The sequence below is a fragment of the Stegodyphus dumicola genome, chromosome 11 (assembly GCF_044657685.1).
Source record: "Stegodyphus dumicola isolate Sdum_Otavi_A_Nest chromosome 11, ASM4465768v1".
NCBI classification, from domain to species: Eukaryota; Metazoa; Arthropoda; class Arachnida; order Araneae; family Eresidae; genus Stegodyphus; species Stegodyphus dumicola.
The window spans coordinates 106,167,820-106,187,426 of NC_140778.1; the positions used below are offsets into that span (position 1 = coordinate 106,167,820).

General features: G+C 31.1%; 1 protein-coding gene across 1 annotated transcript; it reads right to left on the reverse strand.

Annotated features, from left to right (window-relative positions):
* Positions 1-265: 265 nt before the first annotated feature.
* RpL36 (ribosomal protein L36) lies at positions 266-18,486 on the reverse strand. Its single transcript, XM_035350594.2, has 4 exons — positions 18,428-18,486; positions 15,844-15,938; positions 15,606-15,740; positions 266-401 (listed from the first exon to the last, which is right to left on the reverse strand). The coding sequence occupies exons 2-4, from the start codon at positions 15,934-15,936 to the stop codon at positions 300-302; spliced, it is 330 nt and encodes a 109-aa protein (XP_035206485.1). The 5' UTR covers positions 15,937-15,938; positions 18,428-18,486; the 3' UTR covers positions 266-299.
* Between the last annotated feature and the right edge of the window lie 1,121 nt (positions 18,487-19,607).

Sequence of the window (19,607 nt, forward strand, 5' to 3'; positions counted from 1 at the left end):
CATTTCAAAGGAAACTGTTTGTATTCTAGAAAATAAAATTGTTTACTCAATCTACACAAAACATGTTTTATTTATTACTATGTAGACATGGAATTATTTTTTGCATGATATAAAAAAATTCTGTGGTTCAGCTATATCAAATGCAACTAGAATTTTGCTAAAAAGCAACTAGTATGAAAAATAAATGTCCACAGTTTAAAAAAAATTAAGGGATTAGATTCCCATAAACGGTATAAGAAAGGGGAAAAACAAAGAAACAATCACATATAAATACAGTCTTTTATTTCAACAACATGTATTTATTTTCCTTCCTTTTCTCTGTGGGCAGCAGCCTTTCTCTGGGCAGTCAAAACATTGGACAATTCATCACGCTTCCTTTTTGCTCTTAAGTGAGTACCCAACTGAAACAGAAAAAAAGAACTGATATGAAGCTAAAAGAAAAACATATAAAAAATGACCTCATTTTCTTTCTCTACATAAAATTACACTTCAAAGATATTTCTATACATTCTTATATGCAATGCTAGCATATACTACAATTTTGGGTACTTTTCCGTTTCGGCGGCGCAAATCTCGCTAGCGACAACATACAGTATGCACATAAAAAATGTTAACAAATGTTTGTTCTAAGAATTTTTTAAAAAGCCAATAAATTTGTAAAAAGACATTAATTTAAGAATTTACTATGCTATCATGGTTCAACATCCTGATTTGCCGGTTCGTATCACTGACCTCTCAGTAATTATCAACATTAATTTTGAGTTAAATCTTAATTTGGAATACAAGAATTATTTCAATTTGTATGAATAGCTTACTGAGAAATTATGTCAAACTGCAATGCTTTACTTTTCTAGAGCATTCTCATTAGAATTGATGAATTTAACCCTTGATTTTGCCTTTTCTATATTTTCGCCTTCCAGTGAGCGGTGTGATTGCATCCTAATTGACTTAATTACTGCAAATGGTCTTAGGGCACAAAATTTACTAATTATCTTTGTAAATATTCTATGTAATCACATGCCAATTGAAAGAAACAATCTCGTAAGAAATGGCTGCGATTTGTTTTGAAAATGAGGCGTATTACCAGCGAAGATATTCTGTTTGGCATTAGTTGTACCATTATTGGCGACTTTATCGTTTGCGCCGGCAAAACAGAAAAGTACCCAATTTTGTTATCTTAACACTAGCATGAACAAGCACAGCAATAATTAATCAAAATTGTAGAACAAGGTTTATACCACACTATAAATAAACTAGCTTTATTAATAGATGCCCCCTGCCTTATTTTATGCCTGTTTTTAACGGTAATGAAAGTAATGTAAACTTTGTTACACCCATTTATTTTGAATAGCTTTTATTTATAACAGAGAAAAGTGGAGTTGAAGATAAGTTTTCCTTCATGGATGTAATGTGGATCTTAATATCCTGAACTTGGTTGATTTTAACGGCTAGTAACTGTTCATCAAAACTTGAAGAAATCCTTGAAAAATACCAAAAACGTTTCAAATAAAGATATTATACCTGTCATCTCTGATTTTGACACTCCTGAAAGTTGACTAAAACAGTGCAAAATAAAATTATACAAAACTGGATGGTAAAAAGTTTCGAGTTTATTATTGCGGGGTACGACTGCACTGACAACGTAAGCAATTTATTTTACAGTTTTATTCCACCTACAAAACTAGACACTACACATTAAGTACTTTTACAAAAATTAAATATTAAATAATTTTAATATTAAAATTTGAATAAAAAGCTGTGGTAGCATTTAGATTTACATTCAGGATTAAAACATGCATATTTTAAGAATTACGTGTCATAAGTGATAAAATATGTATTTTGCAGCAATTATTGATTTCACACACTGGCACTACTTGCAAGTGCTTTGAGGTAGATCTTATTATTAAATGATAGATCAATTTTTAAAGTGGCTATGATCCAGCATAAGTAAAATGCAACACAACATTCATACATACACATCAATGAAACTCAACTATCATTACCAAATAATTGGTGAAATAATTTACTCACAAAACAGAAATCAAATTGTTCTTGAACATTTTTAGGAATTGGAACAAACGTTGACTTTTGTTCAAAGTAATTGATTTACAGACTGTGGAATGGATACTTTTCACTAAAATGTTATTAAGAAATGCAAATGAATTTCAAGTCTAAAGTGAACATTTGGAAATTTAACTCAGTATTATGTGTATGCGACAAGATAAAATATTTGTACAATAAGAACAAATTATATATCTTGTAGCAACCATTTATTTTGCATACCATGACTCACTGAAACCATATGAATGCCAAAAAAAGATCATGTTTATTAGGCAACAGATCAATTTTTAAAACGGCAATGAGAATCAGCTTAAGTAGTATGCAAGCTGTTTTCATATGTAATACAAGTATGATTTTGCAAAGCAAATGACAATTATAACATTTAATAAAAAACAATCTTTTATTGCAATAAAACTCCAAGCTGTAGCACTGCATAATATAGAACTTTACCTACACAGCACTTTATTTTGAAAATTGCAGTAAAACATGCTGTCATTTCTTGAAAACATGCATGTTTCATGTACATCTTAACAAATATACATAATGAACATAGCATGATGTACAATATTTTTTATTACTATTATAATAATTAGGTTCTTACGTACTATTGCAACCATCTTATTGGAAGTAGCTAAATTTTCAGAAATTGCTTAACTCGAGCAAACATGCACATAACCATTATTCCGACAGCAATGCTAATAATAATTGTTTCAGTCATTCAACACTGCCATTTTCATATGTATTCTATTTTGTTATATTCCAAGTTCCTACGGTTTTTTATACACAAATCATGATATTTTTTGCCTTAGTTTATGAGCCTGTGGAATTCACCAGCAATGAAAGAAAGTATGGTAAAAGTTTGGCAGTAATACAGAATTTTTCCTAAAATTTTCTAAAGGGAACAATGATGAAATGAGTTTTTTAGATAGCCGCTGTTGTCGAATATTCGGCACTAAGCCGAGTCTTTAATTCCGATTTTTTTAAAAGTGAAAATAGATCACTGTGCACTTTGGGAGAAGAATAACTCGAAAAGAAAAAAAAAAAAGTTTCAGAACGATTTGAAGAAAAATGTGCGATTTTTTAATGTACGACAATAATTCTTATTTAAAATTCAAATTTGTATTTTAATTGCTAAAGTATGCTTTTCTGTATGTTGATATTGTTTACGAATCTTGGAAAAAATAAATAAATAAATATTGATATCTCTAAAAAAGGTATGAAAACCACTAACTTGCACATGCTAAGTTAACTTTTAAATTTTCATCCATAAGAAATTGCCAAATTGCGCTCTATGGTCATTACAGTTTCTAAGTACCGATAATTATGTCTTAGAATGCACAATTAAATTTTATCACCCAAATATTACTTGCAATTTGAGTACTTTGAGTACATGCAATTTGACTTAACTGTGGCAGGTGCAATTCTTGTAATATTGGAAACAGATAGGAAAACACTCTTTTTTTCTGATGCAATTTCATCACTTTAATAATCAACAATCTGTTAACTTTTGTGCAATAATCTAATCAATCAAACCTTTCAATCTGACATGAAAATTTTGAATTATTATTATTTTTTGCAATCCACTGTTATTTTTCTCCTGCTAGTTTACTGAGAACAAATTCTTCGCTTTGATGCTATTAGAAAGTAATTTCCTGATTCAATCAATAACAGAGGACACTGATAACAACTGGAAATATCAGTTTTATACAATGATGAAAGCCTGAATAATAAAACTTGAAGAATCATAACAAAACACTAGTTAGATGTTTAAACTGAGTTTGCGACCTTTCTGACTCGTCACAATATAAAAATATAAAATAATATTAAACGCTTTTGCAAATCTTGTATTTGGTTACAACTTTCTAATCATTTAAATGGCAGTACTTTTCAGACTAAAAACATTATATGTGCAAATGAAATTGTAATGGATACGGCTAATCTTTTAGCCGTGGCAACTAAAAATGCATCAAAATTAGAACATATTCCCTTTATTAAACCTAATGCTTTTACTTCAATAGATTTTAAAATTTTAAGACTATTATATTTAAAATTTGGCACATATGTGAAAAATTAATACTGACTAACAGCATAAAAAACCTGACTGATAAATCATCAAAATGATGCATTAATTTTAGAATTTCTATTAATAATCTAATCCTTAACTTCCAAAATAAGGGGGTCTGTTATAATCTGATAAGAATTACTAATTTTTTTTGGTGGTTTATTTGTTAGTCCAGGCATAAAAGCATTGTAAAGGACTAATAAAAACTCCAGGACTGGATGCGTACATCTTAGATTTCAAATAACCCAAGGAGAAATTCATCAAAGTGAGGTCATTTGATGCAAGTTTCGTGATCACTACAATTTCCCCCACCAAAACATAACACATATAACTGATAACCAAATTTTTAACACACACACACATTAAAAGTTTTTTTTTCTCTATGTAAAAACATGAATTTGGAATCATATCTGGGCTCAGATAACTAATCAGCACTTTTTTTTTTCAGAGAGGGCAAGTTTTTATCATCATGGCCCATAAAATGGGATTTTAAAAATGCAATATTAGTAAATAAAAGTAAGTGTAGAAATTATTAACTTTGAATCTAACTTAATGACACATGAAACAGAAATGAATTGATAAAATCTAAGAACATTTTTAACATCTAAGTCAAATTAAGTTCTCTCTCAATTCGACTACACTATTAATCTATTATCGAACGTCCATCATTATCAATACCTCAAAATATACAGCCAAACAGTGAATTACTGTGAAGTTGCTGCTATTTCAAAAATTTTCAATACGGTTATATTATACATTTTGGCTGATAATATGGGTAGTCTGAATAAACAGACATCAAACAAAGCCGCTCTCAATACAATAAATAGAGATTTGTCCAGCTGCCAAGTCTGCTGATAAATCGCAGAATCTGTTTTTAATTTTTAACATTTACTAAAACATGTTTTCCAGCAACACATGAAATTTTTTGAAATAATGAAACATAATCGACCATATTCCTTTCTGCCATTCATTAATAATTTTTAGGTAATTTTTCTTATAAAATTTTATTTGAACTGAACTGCTAGTCTACTATACTCATTTAAATTTTTTTTATGAAATTAGAGCAAATGTTTAAAGTTAAGGATAATCTTTAGAATATGGTAACAGGTAGTTTGGCAACATTTTGGTAAGGCAATAAAGGTTACTAGGTAGGATCTGAACAATCTGAGAACTACACAATTCGAATCACAGATTATTTTGTCTCAGAGAAATGAGAGATCATGAGACATGTCATGTGACATTTTCCGGAAAATTCCGATCGTGATTTTAGCTAATAAGCACTTAGAAACAATTTCGCTGCTAAAGTGCAGAATCGCCCACTTATTTGTTTGGCGCTTTTTACAAGAGTAAGGAGAATTGGATTTTTGTCAATTATCTTTGACTTTTTAAGTGAAAATAGGTCGATGTGTACATGGATAAAGTCAAGAGCGTGCGCAATGCCATTTTTGTGCAATTCTGGGATTTTTTTTAAGTGAAAATAGGTTGGCATGTACATGGATACAGTGTATGTGCGATTCTTAAAAACGCGGGAAGCGTTTTGCGATTCTGCACTTTCTCCCAATTTCGCACCTAATCTTCGTCATGATTAAGCATTTATGTTCCATAAAAGTTCTAGTATAAACGTAATTCGGCTAGCAGATTGCTGGAAAAAATGTTGAGTTAAAAAAAATGCCTTTACTTCGTGAGAACAAAATGGCGTCCAAAACAAAACTAGCAGGTTGCTGTAGCAGGGTTGGTCGCCAAATTTTCGCCAAGTTACCATAATGTAAAGATTCACCAAAGTTAATTTTGATTTACAATATTATATGCTACACTAATTATTGGTTTCCTTTTCATACTTGGATAGCTAAAGCTTTCTTTCCCTACTTATTCAACAACAAAGTCTAAGAAAATTACAGGATACAATAAGACATATACATAAAATTTACAGTATAAATAGTTCAATAACCTAAATCATGCATTATAAAATTAATTTATGAATTTTAGTTAAGATTTCTTTTGAAATGAGATTGCCATAACATAAAATGAGCTCAGAAATTCTTTCAATCAACACACATAATCTGTGAGGGCAAGTAATTCATCACAGCAATAAAAGAATGAAAAAGACCATAAGCCAAAATTGCAAATATACAGAGTTATCCAAATTAAACTTCCTCAACTCAGAGGCCTGTGCAGAGTTTTGTATGGGTCATAATGTGATAGTTCAGATCATGCGCTCGAGATTTATTAGACACAAAAAAATTAGTATAAGAAGTTGCGATAGGTGGCGCTGCAACACTATTAATGTGCATATTGCAGCAACATGATTTGCAGAAATAAAGCTTCTGCGCAACATATCCAAAAGACGAGCCCTACAAAAGTGGAAGACAGACCTTGCACAGGCAATTGTTTCCAGCTCGCTGATGCACAAAGGCGACTTTGAAAGACAAAGCTCTGTTAGTGAAACTTTTCTACCAGAATGACGAGAACTCCTGTGCTGTGATAAGAGCATTCCGTTGGCTGAAGATCTTACGTCGAGGATCAATGACACCACGACCTCTACGAGACATGTTGAAGAAGTTCGAAAGAACGGGGCAGCTGGGAATTTTACCAGGTAGAGGATGTCAGGTTGTGGAATCTGCATGCGTAGAAGACGTTGCTTTGGCGGTCGTGGACCCCACTAGCCAATCGATACAGGGTGTTGTCAGTGTGCCAACTGTTTCTCGTGGTGTTGATATGTCCTATACGACCATCTGGCGTGTGATGTGTCGAATCCTCGGTTATTTTCCTTACAAAATCCATAGTCGTCATCAACTGTCTGACGGAGATCCTGTAGTTCAGGAAACATTTGCGTTGCAGTTTCTTGCCAGAATGGAACTCGATGCTGCTTGGACGTGAAACATCCTTTGGATGGATAAGGACCATTTTCACCTGAATGGTCAAGTGAATACGCACAACTGCCGCATTTGGGCAAGTGAAAACCCGCGCATAATCCATCAAGTGCCTTTGAACCCTCCAAAGGTGACTGTATGGTGCGGTTTCACTGCAACATTCATCATTGGGCCTTATTTTTTTGAAGAGGTGACTCCAACAGGGTTCAAAACCTGCTCTGTCACAGGAACACGGTATCAGGACATGTTGACAACGTTTGTGATCCCTGAACTGCAACAACGTGGCCACCTCCAGGACACGATATTTATGCAGGATGGTGCACCTCCCCATATTCTTCGTGGCGTTCAACAGGTGTTACGGGCAACTTTTACCAATGCACGTGCGATCAGCCGCTGCTTCCCTACAGCTTGGCCTCCCCGCTCGCCTGATCTCACACCGCGCGACTCTTGGTTATGGGGATTCTTAAAGGATCGGATCTACCGAGAACACCCAGCAACCTTGGGCACATCTGAAAGATGCAATTATTCGACATGTTCGTGGAATTTAAAATTTCATCACATTATGTATGACCCATACAACACTCTGCACAGGCCTCTGAGTTGGGGAAGTTTAATTTGGATAACCCTGTACTTAAATAGTATGCGGACATTATACACACTTAAAACTGCAATGCAACACTAATTATTGGTTTCATTTTCATACTTGGATAACTAAAAGCTTTCTTTCCCTACTTATTCAACAACAAAGTCTAAGAAAATTGCAGGATACAATAGACATATACATAAAATTTACAGTATAAATAGTTCAATAACCTAAATCATGCATTATAAAATTAATTTATGAATTTTAGTTAAGATTTCTTTTGAAATGAGGTTGCCATAACATAACATGAGCTCAGAAATTCTTTCAATCAACACACATAATCTGTGAGGGCAAGTAATTCATCACAGCAATAAAAGAATGAAAAAGTCCATAAGCCAAAATGCAAATATATTTAAATAGTATGCAGACATTATACACACTTAAAACTGTAATGAGTAAAGATTCGTTACGTTTCTGAGATCATGTTACACAAACTGTATTTCATTACAATTTTATATATCTTATTTAAAGAACATTTTATATAAAATTATTAGCTCAGAAATTTTTTCAATCAACACATATAATCTGTGAGGGCAAGTAATTCATCACAGCAATTAAAAGAACAAAAGTCCATGAAAGACAATGTGCACATATACTTAACTAGCAGATAGACAAATGACATAATAAGAGATCAATTATAGCATCATTTTAATGATTTCTTACAAAACCCATTTCGGTTCTACTTTGGTAGACTGGTCGCACAGATTTTACAATCGTCAGCCATCTTGAAAAACGCTGTTTTTATGTTATTTTAAGCATAGAACAGTATTCGAAACTTTAAAAAAATATAGTTAAAAATAATGGATTTTTTTTGTTGAATATAAAAACATTGTGCCAATGTTTAATTGGATTAAAATATTACATAAATTAAATATCAAATTAAAAACCATCATACCAATGTTTAAAAGAATTAAAATATCACTTAAATTCAAATACTTTAAAGTAAGTAAATAAGAACGCTTCATACACTAGAGCTAAGATGACAGCAATTAGTTTATTGCCGGTAAAAAAGGGAGGAATGTCTAATACTTTTTTTTTCTACCATTACAGCAGTTATTTCTTCCACTGTGACCACAATACCATATATGGCTGTCCTCAGAATTGGCTGTTCTAACGATCTTCATCTGTGATCCACATTTCTCGCACTTCATTGAAGAAGATATTAGCGAAGTCTCCTCCAAAAATTTAAAATAAATTTCCTCTGACCCTTGTAGCAATTTATATATAAATCTTTGATTAGGAAAGCCAGGTTGGCCAAAATAAGGTCTCAAAGGACAATTTTTTTTGATTCCGATACCAATAATTATTGGTACTTACCAATAACAACATTAATCTTGGAAAGGGACATATCCATTTCTTATGAAATCTAAGGAATTCGAAGAGATGAATAATAAAATTTAAAAATGGTGCAGTAATGCACAAATATTCAGTAACCAATATCGAAGCTGATTACTTCACAACCAGAATTAAAATTATTTAAATAATCATGCATAATAAAATCATTAAAAAAATTGCATTTTAATATTTAACAGCCATAAATAATGTTTAAAACATTAGATTAAATTTATAGATATTAAACCCAATTACTTTTAAAGCAAGGTGATGTCACTGATTACATCATCCACACCATAAATTATACAAAATATCAAACAATAAAATTTTTATTTTAAATAAAAATGCAAAATTAAATTGATTTTTAATATTTAGAAGCCATAAATAATATTTAAAATACAGAATTTATGTATAATAAAATGCTTTATTTTTAAAATAAAATGACAACAAAGTATAAGTTACCATAAATAACTTGTCCAGCAATGGGTTTACCATAAGCCGTATCGCTTGTCCCCCCAGAAAAAAAGGGGGGAGACAAAATCCCTGCAACGTCTACCAAAGTAGTACCCCCATTTCTAACAATATAGCATTTAAATTAATTTGGATTAAAAACAAACTATCCTGCCTTACACTGCTTAATGTATAATTTAAATAACAACAAATTCTAAAACTGAAGATAGGAAATTTATTCTAACACAATTTAATTATTGGTGAGTGAAAAACGTACTGCAGAGATAAACACATATGTTCTAACAAATAAGTAGGATACTAACATATTTTAGAACTTTGATATATATTGGGTTGGAAAAAAAGTAATTTCGTAGTTTCGGTAAACAAACAGGGGGTAAAGTGCAGAATTTGATATTTGGCAGATGACACACTTCTGACACTTTTAGACTGATATATAAATTCTGTGTATTTTTTTAAAAATGTTGCATAGACTCCACCCTGCAGCAGAACTTGTCAGTAGTCAATGCGCGAACGACATTTTCACAACTTTGAAAATGTGTATGTAACACATGTTTTAATTAACCATTCATAATTTTTAATTAATTGTTATCAATTTTGTTACATTTAAAATCATATAAAACTGAATAATTAAAAATATGCCTTGTAAATTATATGCATATTTAATTCCTCAAGCATGTATATCACTAAATTTACTATTATATGAAAAAAGCAAGTATTTTAAATCACTACTAATCAGAAAAAAATCAAAATCCATAAATCATATACCTTTATTCTGGATTTGATTTCCGCAGTAAAAAATAACCAAATTGCTACAAGGGTCAGAGGAAATTTATTTTAAATAACCGGGTCAGAAGAAATTTATTTTAAATAACCAAGAGTAATACACAGTATTAAAAAAATACTTATAATTTACAAATGCAAAGATTTATATGTAGCATGCTTAGCAAGCTCAAGTTCTGATTTTGAGAATGTTTTTTATAACACAGTTCTTCATTTGCCTGCATACTTATTTTTTCAATCAAAACTGCTTTGAGAGTTTTATTCTTTCGCAAGCTGCATTTGAATGCAAGCATTACAGTAGGCAATACTTTGTATTTAATACACCCATTCATATTTTTTAATTTGGCTATTTCTTCCCATGCTATTTCAATATGCAAATCTACAATTTCTTTCAAATCATCTACTTGATACATGGAAAATTCAATTTACACTTGATTAAGATATTTTTCATCAATAAGGGATGGAAAAGTATTCATCAAGTAAACAGATGAAAATGGAACTTCAGTCCTCAAGTTGATGTCAGCAACTTCAGCATGTTTTAGAAATGGATCACTTAGTGAAAATTTCTATTGTATAAGAACATGCAGTTACAAAAAAGACTTGCACATAATCGAAAAACGATTTTACTTCACTTTCATTCAACTTGGAATTTTTTTAAATCTACTCTCTTGTTTCCACACCAATCACTAAATTTTAATTTTCTTTTTGTTTACTACACTCTTGAAATGAAAGAGATGTTAGAGTAAAATCTTCATTTTCTTTAGAAATTACTGATGGTTTTAGGAATCTAACAAATAAATTCATTAAAAGTTCAACAAGTTCTCTTCTCAATTTATGTAAATAAAAGGAGCTTGTTGCAAATTAATATTTACTGTTATAAAAAGGCAAAGTATTTTTCAAAAATAACAAGTACAATCTGATGGTAGGTGATCGTAACTTTTTTTTTAATGTTCTGTAATCTCTTTCCTTCATTCTCACTGTTACCTGGGTGCTTATTAGCTAAAATCACAATCGGAATTTCCCAGAAAATGTCACATGACATGTCTCATGATCTCTCATTTCTCCAAGACAAAATAATCTGTGATTCGAACTGTGTACTTCTCAGATTATTGCTAAAGTCCTACCTAGTAACCTTTATCGCCTTACCAAAATGTCGCCAAACTACCTGTTACCATATTCCAAAGATCAGCCTTCGATTTCTGAGCCAATTAATTTTTCAGTAGCCCTTTTGCAGCTACATGCGAGAGGTGGCATGGACAACCTCGGATGATTATACTTGGTTGATGCATTTTGATAAACGATGCTACACCTTTAAACTTTCCAATCATATTACTAGCATTATCTGAAGATAATGATAAGTAATTTTTCCATTCTAAACCTTTGCTTTTAAAGTTTTCATTTATACAATTAAAAATACCTTCTTTGGTATTATTCGTGCACTCTAAAATAGAAATCAATGACGTAATTATCACTCCCTTTTCTTTACTGTAATATGTTATAATCAATGGATACAGTTTGTTATCATTACTTCCATCAGTACTTGGAGAAAACAATGTATTGCATACTGATTTTATAATATTGGCAACAGTACTTTCTGCAAGTGTTTTCACAATAGTGGCAGTTTTGGTATGACCGCAGCTAAAATTTTGATATGGCAGAATCCGGAAACATTGCTTTGAAAAGCTCTTTGGAATGATCCGAAACAGAAAGTGGTAGATTGTGTCAATTAAAAATCGAACAAAATAGCATTTGGCTTCCATAGGACCTGTTTCGTCATCTTTTATTAAGAAATTTGTTATTTCTTTAGATTTTACAGTGCCAAGTTCTATATGTTTTTGAGAAAAAACATGCCGTTTACAGTCATCTTTTCCGCCATGTGCAACTGAGAAGTCTTTGTTGCATACACTGCAGTTTGCGTGATTCGCAGAAATTACAGATGCTTTAATGCATGGAAATTCTGAAGACTGAATCCCAGTTCACAAGACACACGCTAAGTTCTCGCTGTCACCCAAGTAATGGAGCCGAAGGCAAGCTAAACACGCAGCAGCAACGAACCTGAGAGACCAAATGTTGCGGGAGAACTATTGACAAGTCATTAACAATTGGAGTTACCGATCTATGATTGGCTATTCTTAAAAACCAGCAATGCACTCAACACGTGATATATGATGACACGAGTATTCAGCTAATCATCGGATGAATTAGCTGGTTCCATTTTGTGTACTGGTTCTCTTACTTTGTTTCTGTAAAATCCATAGTTTTCCCCATACTTTTCGTAGCTCGTAGTTTATCATTAATTTCCGTAAAAACTACGGAGAATCCGTAGTAGTTGGAGTCTATGAGTTTGCAGTCAAATTTAACATAAGATGAAAAAATAAACATTTTAGATATATTTTACTTTCTTATTTTTATACAAGCAAAACAATGGCTGAAGTCCAAAGAGATATGTGAAGTTTATATTGTCAACTGCTCAATAGATCACGTGTCAGAATTGGTTTAAAAAAAATTTTCTTTCTAGAGATGACCAACATCTGATCTAAAAATGACGAAGACAAAATTAAAGCCATAACATAATCTAATTGTTGTATAACTGTGCAAGAATTTAGAAAAAGGTTAACTGTATCACATGCAACATCTGAAAATCACACAAAATGTCTTGGGCTCATTAAAAAGCTCGATATTTGGGTTACGAATGAGTTGAAAGTAATTCACTTAACACAAAGAATCAATATTTGCAATATGCATTTTAAAACGTAAAGCAATCGATTCTTTTTAAAACAAATTATTAATCATGATTAAAAATGGATTGGTCACAAAAAACATTAATCGAAAAAAACCATGGTCCAAACATGAACGAATCAGCACAAATCATATCGAAAGCTAAACTGCTGCTTCAAAGAAAGATTATGCCATGAATTTGGTGGGATTACATCATGCTGTGTATTTTGAACTGTTTCTAAGCAACCAAATTATTGATCAACTCATGTATTTACTGCTAACAACTTATGAAATTGGAGGAAGCAATGAAACAAGAGTCCAAAATTAGCAATAGTAAAAGAATTGTGTTCCACCATAACAATGCAAAGCCTCACACATCTTTAAGAAACACGTATGAAATTACCAGAGCTCGGCTGGAAACTCATGTCCAATCCCCACATAGTTCCAACCTTACAGCATTATATTATCATTTATTTCGAAGTTTAAGAAATGCTTCTTGAATGGTAAAAATTTCAGCAATTACGACGACCTCAAATTACAAATATAGCATTGTTTACTATTTTTTTACAATATCTATTTCTAACAATATTACATTTTTAATTAATTTGGATTAAAAACAGTCTAGAGTTCTTTGCTGATAAAGACAAGAAATTAAGTACAGAATCATGAATTTACCATGAATGGAAGATACTTGACTAAAGTTCATTTTTGTGAAGAAAAAACAGTTTAAACTAAAAAATGAAATTACTTTCTTGCAGACCTGACACTTAGCTCCATAATTATTGACTTAACGATAGACAATATACATTCATAAAATAAGTTAATGCTCAGAAGATTCAAATACACAGGTACACGGAAGACTTCATTAAACCATTCCAGATACTTTTTCAATAAGAAATAAAGCAAACTTTTTCAACGAGGAATAAAGGGAAAGTATTGTTCTTACACAAAAATATTATTATGATTATTGTAACACTATTTAATATTAAAATACAAATGCAATAGGTGAAATATATACTAATGGTTCTTCTATTATCCAGATCAAAAAGCAAATTTTCAACATGCTCTAACATTCTTCATCTTTGTTTAGCAATTGATTTCATCCCTTTTATGACGGTTAAATCAAAGCCTCTGTTTTTCAATCATACACACCACTATAGTAGCCAAATCCCAAATATGTCTGCAGTGCTCATTCTTTTCAACTATTCTTTTATCACCTCTGCAATCATAACAATTTTCTTCGATACTTGACTCTTCTCATTAACTTTTCTAAACTCACTGTTCATGAATTTACAAAAAAATTGTGGGGAAAAAAATGTTAATATTCAGAATACTTACTGAATAGTTAAACAAGAATACTGATGGTATGAGAAATCATGGCATTGTCTCGGAAGATTCAACAAAAGTAGTGCATGCAGACATGACTCATCAAACTTGAGTCATACCACACAAAAAATTTCACATTGAAATGACACATATACTGAGATACCACTGTACTTTGCATTATTTTACTTAAATAATAAAAGCATCATATTTTTCAGCAACATCCAACAGATGTTTAGGCATATGAAGTTTCCATTCATGAATTAGCTCAGAAATATACTGAATCACCACAGATAATCTGTGAGGGCAAGTAATTCATCACAGCCATCAAAAACCAAAGGTATTCATGTTGAACACAAAAAATTTACAAAACAAGATTCTATTATAATTAAAAAAATTAGCTTGAGGACAGTAACAAAGAAATAAATATGCATATGAAACAGTGCTCAATAAAACATAACTCAGAAGTCGAACAAAATTATTCCCCAGATTTTCTGATGTTCTTAATTTGCCATTCATGACACAAATGCTGAAACTAAAATAGACGATTTTCTAAAATACAAATTGATTTATGTCATCACAAATGTCAGAAACAGCTATATTTTATATGACGCTAAATCCAAAATACTTATAAATTACACTTTTCTTATAGCTATTCCTTCATATTACATAACATACCTTACATGTTTAATTAAAACTGAACCTTTGATGATGTGAAACATTTTTCCTGCTTCATGGCACTTAACAAGTAGTTTAAAATAACATACTGGCTCAAATAAAAGTTAAACTCTAAAATTTGAAGGAACAAAGAGAGACCCCCCCCAAAAAATCTCCACATATACGCTAATGATGAAAAGAAAATACCAGTTACCATTTCCCAATTCATGAAAACATAGGAGGTAGATAAATACCAGTAACTTCGTTTTATCATAACATTATTGAAAAAAATCTAGGTTACAATTGTTTGCCATATTTATTAACTTTTGATAATGCTGTAACTACTTAACATTACCAGTACCTTATCTTAACAATGCGGCCAGTTTCTAAAATGTTACAGTTGCATATTCACCCTTTCAAAATGAGATATAAATTACTTTTTAAACATATGTAAAATTCGCTCTTTACAAGGTCGCAAATATAAGCAGCATCCTTATTTTTCACAACTGAAGTATGGATAAAGTGTGCAGCTTATATTCAGACCAACACAATATATTTTAAAATGCAAAGAACAGCAGAAATAATTCACAAGTTTGCTTCCAATTCTGAATAGCTTCTGTTGCTTAAAATTAATTACTAACTATGGAATTTAAAGCAAGATTCATTTATATACAAATAAAACATTTACCCTTTTCTTGATGAATTTCAGCGCCCTTTTATCTTTTGAAACTCTTAACAATTCCATTGCTCGTTTTTCGTATGGTGCAAAACCACAAACTTCACGGACAATGTCTCTGATGAAACGGGTATGTTTTGTTAAGACCTGCAATAAACATTACATGGAACTTTTATCATAATTCCTTACAAAAACAGCCAACAGATATTTTGGGTCTTACTTAATATACAATTTACTAAAATTAACTTACACCTTTCCTTCTTGATGGTCTCTGTTTTACAACATTTTTTGTAACTTTATGGCCTTTATTTAAGCCAACGCATATTTCTTTGTGGACACCCATTCCTAGAATAAACAAACAAAAAGAAATTATTAAACCTTGCCAGATAAAATCAAACATCACATAACCATTAAGTATCACATGATGCTAATTATGGTTTGAATTTTATGAAAAAAATTCTTTTCTGGAAATATGGTACAGGTACTAATCACATTTGGTGGATCACAGAATGTTTCAATTTTTAGCCTTTATTAATGCCTCATATTACACTATATATTTTGTATCCACCCCTATTGATCTTCAGCAAAATTTTTGCTATTAAACCTTATTTGACCTCAACTGCTTTAATCTACTGCAGACAGTTGCAGAATGTTTTTTATGAAGATTCGAAAATGTTTAATTGATTACTTGATTTGTATTAAATTTTATTTTACATCAATATATTGTTATATAGTACAATATACAGTTTATTCACATGTGTATATTAATTACTTATCTCATTTTTACCATACTTTGATAAATAAAAATGTTTCTTCACAACTTGGGATTTTTTTCAGCATAGCAATAGAATACTACTTTACAATAAAGTAAAATTAACCAAAGAATAACATTTAGTATATCTAATTCCGGGAAAACTCGGGCAAAGCAGAATTTGTTAGTATGATTTGTTTTATCACGGTTTTACTCGGCCTTGAGGAAATGAAAGGAAATATTTAGCTTTGATTGGCAGTTTGCAGTTTTGTTGGTTGTGTGGTTCTTTTGGCGGGACTGGTTACGTGTTTCCTATTGTATAGTATATGTCGGCTTGTGGATTAATAAAATATGAAGAATACTTCCATTGAAAAAAAGTAAAATAATGGTGATGATGTAAGACAGCAAAGCGATGATTTTTCAGATACTGATTATGAAGAGCTTGGGGGGGATTCAAATCTAAGGACACAGTGTACTCTGTGCTCCCGTACAAGAGATTCCAGCGGTCAGTAAGAAAAGAGACCGAATCCCAGTGTACAGAATGTCAGGTATCACTTTGTGTTGTCCTTTGTTTTAAAAACTAATATTTTACTTGTTTTCGTTTGTCCGAGATAACTCGGGATAGTAAACTAATATTAAAATTAAATGCATTTACACCTTCAAAAAATTAAAAATTCAACTTAAAACCTGCATATTTTAATTTGTTTCGTTTCAGTGTATTTAATAATAAAATAAAAAATTTGATGATTTTTTGCAATTTTTTTCAAAAAAATTTCTAGGGGAAGCAGTTAATATACTCTTCCTCTTATCTGTAAGCAGCATAGTTAATCAGCTGATGTTTTCTTGAAGTGCTTAAACATTGTTTGTCAAGCTACGTTTTACTTATTATGCTTAATACAATACAGTTGTTAACTTTATAGTTAATACAATTTTTAAAACCACTATTAGATACTAGCGAGTAAAAAAATGCACTTTCACCAATGGGTTTTCTGGTAAGCCAAAATACATCACATATCTGTAATACCACTCATATTGCTAAATATTAGTGTATAAGTCAGAAATGAATTAATTACAGAATACTGAAATAACTTGGAACAACGGAAATCAAATTTATATCAAAGAAAAGAAGCAAAAAATGCAAAAAGTTTACTTTTTGTAGAATTAGCATATAGACATATTTTAAAAATTAGTTACATTTTCTTGACTAACAGAACTGTTAAGCACACAGACCTTGTATAGTCTGCATGTAAGAATGAAGCATTTATAAATGGCAATATTTTCTCGGTAGACCAGTGCAGGGTGCAATTTCTTTTTAGTTATATAAAACCTTCAGACAATCACTAGTTATATAAAGCCTTCACACAATCAAAAATACTTGGAAAGTCAATGTATTTTCAAAGATTCTACCATTTGTCCCTAAAGAAAGCTTTGCAAAATCTAATTTTGGCATTCATTTACTTTTTCATATGCGTAGCATAATACAAATTCTATTAACACAGCCATTGTTCATCATAATCAGTAACTGATTCACATATATTAAGAAAATTTCCAGCATGAAACCGTCAGTAACCTCCACCCTGATACTATCTCATAAAATCACAAAACTTCTGTCCATCAAAGTAGCCTGTAAGAATATATACCGGCTGACCTACCTTCAAAAGAAATTTCGTTATCTTTATTTATGGTTAAAAACAGGAACACATTGTATTTTTTAATTTAGTCTCGTATTTGGGAATATATTAAATATAACATCTACAGCGGACAACAGATAAAGAAATATGTTAAAATGGACAAATACCGTTAATTAATGTGCTTCCTATTTTGGAATTTCGAAAATATATTTCCTGAATAAATGAGAAACCTACGAGTGAAGAACCTCGTACAATATGAATTAACCATGCCCCAGAGGAAGATTTAGGTTCATCGATAACTAAGGTTAGTATACAAATTGAATGAAATATACATAAAAAATCTTGATTTTAGTAAACAGTATACATATAATGGAAAGAATACATGAACTTAAATATACACGTGAACATAAAAAATTACCGATTTATACAGATAGGATAAAACGTATACATACCACTTAATTCAATACACCAATACAAAATTTACATTCACGGTGCTATTGCGTTGAGTTGCTTTCCTGCTGCTGATTTAAAGATTTACTTTTCGCATCTTGATGCATTTCGAGACGAATTGGTAATATAACATGATCTTTTTAAATGAAAATATTCATTATAATACTGTACTTTTTATCCAGAGACCAATATTTACCAAAAACTAAACAGAAAAAAAAGACACTCAAACTGAATCTTATTTGACACAGATAAGATGCTAACAACAAATGTTAGGAAAAATAAATGACCCGATGAATGAATAATGAATAATTAATGCTATATCAATGTAAAAGGCATAATTCGCTATGACAAGTTTTATTAACGGGAAATAGTGATGTAAATAATGTAAAACGACCTAGAGCAATTCTTAATAAACTTATTTAAGGGTAGCCAATACTAGTTTATCTTCTTTACCTTCTATGAATGTTTACCATTATAAATATAATATTTTAGGACATCCAGATTTTTAACAATGAACTTTCTTTTAACAGACGCAATTCACATTCACAAATTTTGTTCTTCAAAAGGTGTCGCAACATTCTTCTTCCTGGTGTCGCAACATTCTTCTTCCTGGTGTCGCAACATTCTCCTCCGATGCATTCAGTTTTAATTACCAGTTCGTTGACTGGCTTAACCCAACCACTGCTTTATTCTGTTATTGAAATTAAATCTGTTATTTATTACAAAATTGTTATATTTTATACCTCAAGATATAATATTAGTTGTTGTTCTTTAATTGCTCAATTCCAAATAACTTTCAAAACTCTTTTTTTTTTTTTTTTTTTTTTTTTTTTTTTTTTTTAGAATAGGCCTTTTCAAAGCAATTAAATGCACGGAGTAAGTTGGATGAGGAATTCTTTTATCTTTATGGCTTCATTTTCAGTATTATTTACAGTGAGATGAATGGCCACGTCGTTGTGTACTAGGAAAGAATATATTTTTTTTTAGTAGGTGGTAGTCAATTATTGCCACGAAGCAACAGAGTATAGTTTAATTTAGATTTGTTGATTATGGCAAAGCACACTAGAGCTATCTGCCTAAGGGAAGTGATACTTTCGTTGAGGACTTTCTAAGTGAAACTGACACTACGTACGGGAAAAAATACGAAAACGGTCTTGCAATCAGGCCGTTCGCATGGAAACG

Coding starts and splice junctions, on each gene's coding strand:
- RpL36 (XM_035350594.2), bottom strand. CDS start 15,936: ATGGGTGTCCACAAAGAAATATGCGTTGGCTTAAATAAAGGCCATAAA. Junction 15,741..15,843: donor GACCATCAAGAAGGAAAGGT/GTAAGTTAATTT, acceptor TGTTTATTGCAG/GTCTTAACAAAACATACCCG. Junction 402..15,605: donor TGAAATTCATCAAGAAAAGG/GTAAATGTTTTA, acceptor TTTCTGTTTCAG/TTGGGTACTCACTTAAGAGC.